Consider the following 7,042-nt stretch of genomic DNA (forward strand, 5'->3'; position numbering starts at 1 on the left):
GTGACAAATCTGACCAAAAACCAAAATAAGACTAATAAAGATTTAAAGTCCTACTGATGAGAGAAGTCTCCAACATGTAAGAATGAGCGGAGCCGTCAGTGGATGAACGGAGTCATCTAGCGACTCTATCGTCTCTGCTCGGAGCGGTGCATTGTGGGAAAGACGTCAGCCCTCCGCCATATCCGTCCTTCTGTACCGGCTGAAGGAGAGTCTGGAGCCATGAGAGGAATCCGCTCCCTCAACAGTCTGCCCGTGAGTCCTGTGTTCACTCGGTTCGATCTGTGCCATGCCACTCACAGGACCTGAACAATAGTCATGGTAGTTTCCTGCCAGTTGGAAAAATGAGCCCGCACTTCGCCGAAGCTAGCGCGGTGGCTAATTAGCTTTCTTTTTAGCTGCCTGAGCTAATGTATGTTTGTCTAATGCAAGGCTGGCTGTTATGGATTTACAGCCGAGTTATGTAACACATTCTCCCGAAACATTCCCCAGCACCGAAAATCACAGAATGTGCAGCTTATATGTGCACTGGAGTGGCTGGTTGTTTCGGTTTAGGTTAGCTGGCTGTTTAGACGTCTTGTGTTTCTGCTGAAGGTCATCTCCCAACCTGGCAACCCAAATGAGGCGAGCATCGCCCCAGATTTGGTCAGGATTTGGTGAAAAGCTGGTATTTTCCTGTTTCACTGTCAGAGAGGCTCCGGGCTTTGTTGACAGGACACACACAGTGTGATTGTGGTCTCAGTGTATTATATTGGCTCAAGTCAATTCAGGTCATCCGCCTCACGTTGTTGCACATCAGCCTTGGAAAGAAAGTGTATAGTTCTCTTGTAATGTTGATACCGCTTGAAGTTATTCTGCAACCGTGTCCTACTCTTTATGCCCATTACCAACAAAAGTGGATGCTCTCAGAAGGAATTTCGCTCAAGGAGTCATTGTCTTTTATTTGCTGTCACCTCTGACCACAGAAACGGTGCTATGCTGCTGCCAGGAGTGAAGTGCTCACTGAACCTCTTTCAGGTCTGAAACCCTCCACGGCTGCAATTCCCCCACCTCAAAATGTCCAGGTAGATGCTGTTCTCCTCTGCGTGGCTGTTTGTCTGTATTTCATATCACATCACTCTAATTACATTCATACATATACATACATACATACATACATCTAAATACATCTATATATCTATATATATATATATATATATATATATATATATATATGTTTGTGTGTGTGTGTGTGTGTGATGTAAGACCATCATTTAAGTTCAAAGTTTAATCAGGGCAAAGGAGAAAAAGAAGAAGAGGAATTTACACATTTACAGTTTGTTTGTACACACTGATTGTAAGTTTTTTTTTCCTTGCTGCTTCAGGTGTCGAAGCTCCCAAACGGTCTGGTGATAGCATCGCTGGAGAACTATTCCCCCCTCTCCACCGTGGGCGTGTTTGTGAAAGCTGGTAGTCGATATGAGACCATGGAAAACCAAGGTGTCTCTCATGTGCTACGACTGGCAGCGAACTTGGTGAATGATTTTAGAATACACAAAGAACACAGGAAAACATATAACATTTATGCTGTATGTTTATGTTTACCTCTCTGATATGCAGTTATTTTATCCAGACTTGTCTCTTTTCATAGACTACAAAGGGGGCATCTGCTCTCAAGCTCTGTCGCAGTGTGGAAGCACTGGGTGGCAGTCTGAGGTCAGTTTGGGGGCTCTGTTCAGTCTATGCTCACAGTGACACTTTGTGCCTAAGATAAATAGGAGAATATTAGTGGGACCATAGCTGATACACTTGTCTTTTATTTACCTGCAGTGCAACATCATCAAGAGAGTCCATGGTCTACACAGCAAGCTGTTTGAGGGATCACCTGTAAGTGCTCCCATGCTCTTGTTAAGCTTGTACTTAATCCTGTGTATTTATTTGTATGTATTTATCAGCCCTGCTTCTTTGTTTTCAGAGATTCATTAATGGAACTTTTGGTCAATGTGACCACGGCTCAGGAGTTTCGGCCATGGGAAGTAGATGACCTGACGTCTAGGGTGAAGATTGACAAGGCTCTGGCTCAGCAGTGTCCTCAGATAGGTTAGTATTGAAAGGGCTCATTTGCATTGTGGAAATACCTTTATGCAGCAACAGTGAACCTTTCTGACAGGTATACACAATTAAACTGTGTAAAAAAACAAAAAACAACAACTTTTTTTTTTTATTATTGTTCACTATAAACAATAATGACCGACGGAAATGTAACAACATAATTTATTTGAGTACCATGGCTCTTTCTCTTAGATGCATGATTTTGCTAGGGTGAAATTTGTCTTTTTCGTTTTCTCCCACAGGTGTAATTGAGAAGTTGCATGAAGCAGCATACAAAAATGCCCTGTCCAACTCTCTGTACTGCCCGGACTACATGGTTGGTCGTATCTCTCCCAATCAGGTATGAAAAAAAAAATTGTTTATGTGGTCTTGAGAGGAGCTCAACCATCTTGGGGACACCGGTAGCAACTAACTGATGTCACATGAATATGAAGACCCCTATGTGCGAGATTATGCATAGCTCTTACGCACCTCTCCTCCTCTTTCTTATGCTTCCTCTGTAGCTGCAGTCATTTGTTGAAGGAACTTTCACCACTGGCAGAATGGCTCTTGTAGGAGTAGGTGAGTGGCCACTAGTGCTATTTAGTCTGGCTATATTGTGTAATTGCATCACCCTTCCTTTATCATTAGTGTGTTCTTATCAAGTCTCCACTATACTAACAGATAGTTGGTGCTTTAATGTCACACCAGTCTTGCTGAGGTGAATAAACATTGTGTGTTGATACGTACCTCTTTTTTCAAGCCTTGCCCTTTCCATTTGAATCAGTGTGGTTGTGTTCAAAGCAATAAAACAAATTGGTAGTCTCACTTTTTGTCAGTATACATGATGTGTCCACAGTGTGTTAATCATGACAGATAAGACCAAATCAACAGCCAAGGCAGGTGTCTGTGTATTTATTTAAAGGGGTTCAGGATCTCTGGAGTGGTATGGATACCTGGTTGAAATGTAACAGCTATATTTTAAAGATAAAACATAGTATTAATATAGCCTCAGTGGTTGCTTACATGTAATCTGTATTGCAATCTTTACTTTGAATGATCATGTCTAAAGTTAGCTGAACTAAACCAAAAGAAGTAAACAGATGATGACATGATAAATATTAAGTTGGTGAGACGTTCTCAATTTGAGTTTCAATCATTTTTCATTCACTAAATGTCATTGGTGGAGTTCTGTGCATGTTACAGGGATGAATTTGCCTGCTTGTCTGAATGAAGACAGAGCACACAAATATGGCATTTACCTCCTGGAAGTGTGATACTTTTCAGTTCATGACAGCGATCTGTGCTGCACTTCAGTTGTATATTGAATTTTGGTATGCTCTGATCTTTGAGTATAGGTGTGAAGCATTCTGTCCTGAGGCAGGTGGGCGAGGAGCTCCTGAGTGTGCGCAGTGGGGCTGGAGCACCTGTTGCACAATCTGTGTACCGTGGAGGTAAAATCTTGTGTTTAAATGCAACAATATACCCTTCAAGGTTGACTACTGTCTTACTGTATTGACAGAACTATGCATATGTGTGCGTGTGCATAGGTGAACTGAGAGTGCAGAACAATGATGATCTGGTCCACACACTCATTGCCAGTGAGGGTAGTGTGGCAGGTAGTGCCGAGGCTAATGCCTTCACTGTGCTGCAAGGGATCCTGGGAGCTGGTCCACATGTAAAGAGGGGTTCCAACATTACCAGCAAACTAAGTCAGGGAATTGCCAAAGCTACCACACAGCCATTTGATGTAAGTTAGATGGTATTTTTCTTACTCTGGATGACTGTATTGCACTGTATTGCAATAGTTCAAAGCATGAAGAGTTTAATCACCCAACGTCTAATGACCTCCGGTTACTTTTTAAGGCCACAGCCTTCAATGCGTCGTACTCTGACTCCGGCCTATTCGGTGTCTATACCATTGCACAAGCTGACTCTGCAGGAGAGGTGATTGCCAAGCTCACTTCTTCCAAAAATATGTAACTTCAACTAAAATGTCTGATCATTCCAGACAGACTTTGTTTCAACTTGCCTCTATCATCTGTGCAGGTGATCAAAGCTGCCATTGGTCAAGTGAGAGGCATAGCTGGGGGAAATGTGTCAGCAGCTGACATCACCAGGGCAAAGTGAGTCCACTCTGAAGAAGCAGTTTTCTACCTGACGGAGAAGTTATTGCTGCGGTTTTCATTGAACTGCAGTGCTGAAAGACATGAATATGGTCTCTCTTTGAATCTTTGAATAGAAACCAAGTGAAAGCAGAGTACCTGATGTCGATTGAGAGCTCTGAGGGCCTGTTGGAAGAGATGGGTGCTCAGGCTCTGACCACTGCAGCATATCAGCCTCCTGACACTGTTCTCCAGACTATAGATGCTGTCACCCAGGACGATGTGGTCAAGGTGAGGGCTTGTATCATAGACATAATGATAGAACATTCTTTCATCATCTCACTTCAGCACAGCAAATTATGATGGCCAAATATCTACAGTTATCTACACAGCTTTATCCAAGATAAAACCCAAGCTTTTAAGTGTTTTGTGAAATGTAGCAAACATCTTCTGCACAAATACAAGAAATGATAGAGTACTAGAAATGCCAGTATATTTTTTAACAAAGACTTATCAGTGCATGCAAACAAATGTATTTTCTTTTGTATTCAAACTTACACTGTTTAGTAATCATATTGACCTCACTCTCTTTTCTTTATAGGCTGCAAAAAAATTTGTGAATGGCAAAAAGACCGTGGCAGCTAGTGGAAACCTTGTTAATACACCATTTGTGGATGAATTATGAAATTAAAGAATAAGAACCATGGATTTTGACTTGGGCGTGCTGTTCCTGGCTGCTTGTAAAGGAAAGAGGACTTAAAAACCACTGCGCCCTCCAGCAATTCATTTGACACCACCAATCATTTGTAGTTTGTCCGGCATCGTGTGTTATTTCTGACATAGCGACAGAGAATTTCAATGCATTTTTGGGGCTTTTTATCAGTTCAACTGTATATCTATGTAAATTAAACACAGTCATAACAGCTTGTTGTTGTTTTTTATGAATTCGGAGTTAGTGCAGCTTTTTGTGCTGTCATGAGTGTGAAGTTGGTTTTAGCCTGAAAGCAATTTTAGCACTAAAAGTAGTACATTGTTCCATGCTGAAGCCGCTAATGAGCCAGTAGGGGGACCCAAAAGCATAAACATGACAAAGCAGTTTTTTCTCACAGGATTTAAAGTTTCCTTAAAGGAGCGCTTTGTTTTTGTTTGTTTGTTTGTTTTTTTTACACCAATAAATATTGATTGCACAATGTACCGACTACAGGAAAATTATACATGAAAGATCCTAAATAAGCTTTGTTTTCAATACAATCCATTGCAATTCTTTCTGCACTTTCCATCAAACTTTGTGGAGAAATAAAGACTTGTGGAACAACAGAGGGCCATCTCAGTGTGCAACCAAAAGACAATGTAGTGCTTTTATTTTCATAAAAGCATTCATAATTAAAGGAGACTCAACTGATTACAGATTACTGAAGAAAGTGCAACTAGTACAAGAATGAAAGTCCTGGTGTCAAGAGAAGGCAAAGAGGGAGTATGACATAAACTGAGATAAGTGTGGACTGCAGGATGAGCATTTACTTGATGGATAAAGCCATTGTTGGACTTTGATAGAAATTCAATCCTGGACTAACATGCTGTGACCGACTTCATAGATTTTTTTCCTAGCTAAATTCTGCGGCCCATTGACTTTGCCCTGATTGTCCTAATGGCCAGTTGCACGACAGGGCAAACTCCAGGACCTAGAAGGTTCCACACTGGCATTAAATTGGCTTCATTTATACTCGATCAATAGCTAACAGATCTTGGGGCAGACACAATAAACTGTCTGATCACCTAAACCATAGGTCTTCAAGAGGGGGTCCGCGCAGGTACTGCAGAGGGGTTGCAAAATGTTTGGTTGATGAGACATTTATATTCCCCCAACACGTTGTAGTGAACAGATCAATGGAGACATCTTTTAGTCAGCAGGGCACACATTTACCGACACTCAGGAGTAGACATCTATTTGTTCATTTTGGACTAATCTTTTGTACGACTCGGGAGTCACAAGTCTTCTCAGTGGGTGATTTGTTCTTTGTGATTCAAGTCCAGTTTCTGGTGGTGTCTGGTCTAGTCTCTAGTCTCTGGAGGGTTGGTCTCTGTGGACAGGTCTGGTCTAGGTCTGGTCTAGTCTCTAGTCTCTGGGGGGTTGGTCTCTGTGGATGGGTCTGGTCTAGGTCTGGTCTAGTCTCTAGTCTCTGGGGGGTTGGTCTCTGTGGATGGGTCTGGTCTAGTCTCTGGAGGGTTGGTCTTTGTGGACAGGTCTGGTCTAGGTCTGGTCTAGTCTCTAGTCTCTGGGGGGTTGGTCTCTGTGGATGGGTCTGGTCTAGTCTCTAGTCTCTGGTGGGTTGGTCTCTGTGGACAGGTCTGGTCTAGGTCTGGTCTAGTCTCTAGACTCTGGGAGGGCCATATACAGGCCGGGAATCAACCTTCTTGTGGGGCGACTGCCTGAACCACTGCGTCTCCATGCGGCTCGAGTCATCACATACTTTTACATCAGATCTCCAATCCCTGCTAACTGAAAACTGTTTAACAAATAACACAATTAAGAAGAAAAAGGACATAACATTTAAGAAATCCAATTTAGAAAAAAAAAACACGTTTTTTATTATTATTTTTCTTACATCAGAGTGCCAAAACCTGTGTTTGTGCATTTCCTTTGTTTTGTGGTTTCTAAATTACATTTATTTATTGATAAAAATCGTATTATGAACACGACCACAGTCCAATAATCAAACCATCCATGAACACATGAATGTTTTTGTTTTGTTTTTGTTTTTTGTTTTTTTAATTACACGTGATATCGCGAGGAGAGAAGCAGCGCCCCCTCGTGAACGAGAAGACGCCGAGCTGCGTGGGGGCAGTCCGCCTGATGTCATTTGGCAGAA

General features: G+C 42.1%; 1 protein-coding gene across 1 annotated transcript; it reads left to right on the plus strand.

Annotated features, from left to right (window-relative positions):
• The first annotated feature begins 152 nt into the window (after nucleotides 1-152).
• uqcrc2a (ubiquinol-cytochrome c reductase core protein 2a) lies at nucleotides 153-5,364 on the plus strand. The gene is made up of 14 exons (XM_029508413.1): nucleotides 153-252; nucleotides 963-1,061; nucleotides 1,362-1,511; nucleotides 1,628-1,692; nucleotides 1,807-1,863; nucleotides 1,952-2,076; nucleotides 2,331-2,428; nucleotides 2,592-2,649; nucleotides 3,426-3,521; nucleotides 3,618-3,817; nucleotides 3,934-4,014; nucleotides 4,117-4,193; nucleotides 4,310-4,463; nucleotides 4,774-5,364. Exons 1-14 carry the CDS (start codon nucleotides 220-222, stop codon nucleotides 4,855-4,857), a joined length of 1,377 nt encoding a protein of 458 aa, XP_029364273.1. The 5' UTR covers nucleotides 153-219; the 3' UTR covers nucleotides 4,858-5,364.
• The last annotated feature ends 1,678 nt before the right edge of the window (nucleotides 5,365-7,042 follow it).

This window comes from Echeneis naucrates, chromosome 8 (genome assembly GCF_900963305.1).
Source record: "Echeneis naucrates chromosome 8, fEcheNa1.1, whole genome shotgun sequence".
NCBI classification, from domain to species: domain Eukaryota; kingdom Metazoa; phylum Chordata; class Actinopteri; order Carangiformes; family Echeneidae; genus Echeneis; species Echeneis naucrates.

Excerpts from the sequence above, each read along its gene's own strand:
- uqcrc2a (XM_029508413.1), top strand. The coding sequence starts at position 220 with ATGAGAGGAATCCGCTCCCTCAACAGTCTGCCC. Across the intron at positions 1,693-1,806 it reads GCACTGGGTGGCAGTCTGAG|TGCAACATCATCAAGAGAGT; the intron begins GTCAGTTTGGGG and ends ATTTACCTGCAG. Across the intron at positions 3,522-3,617 it reads ACAATCTGTGTACCGTGGAG|GTGAACTGAGAGTGCAGAAC; the intron begins GTAAAATCTTGT and ends GCGTGTGCATAG.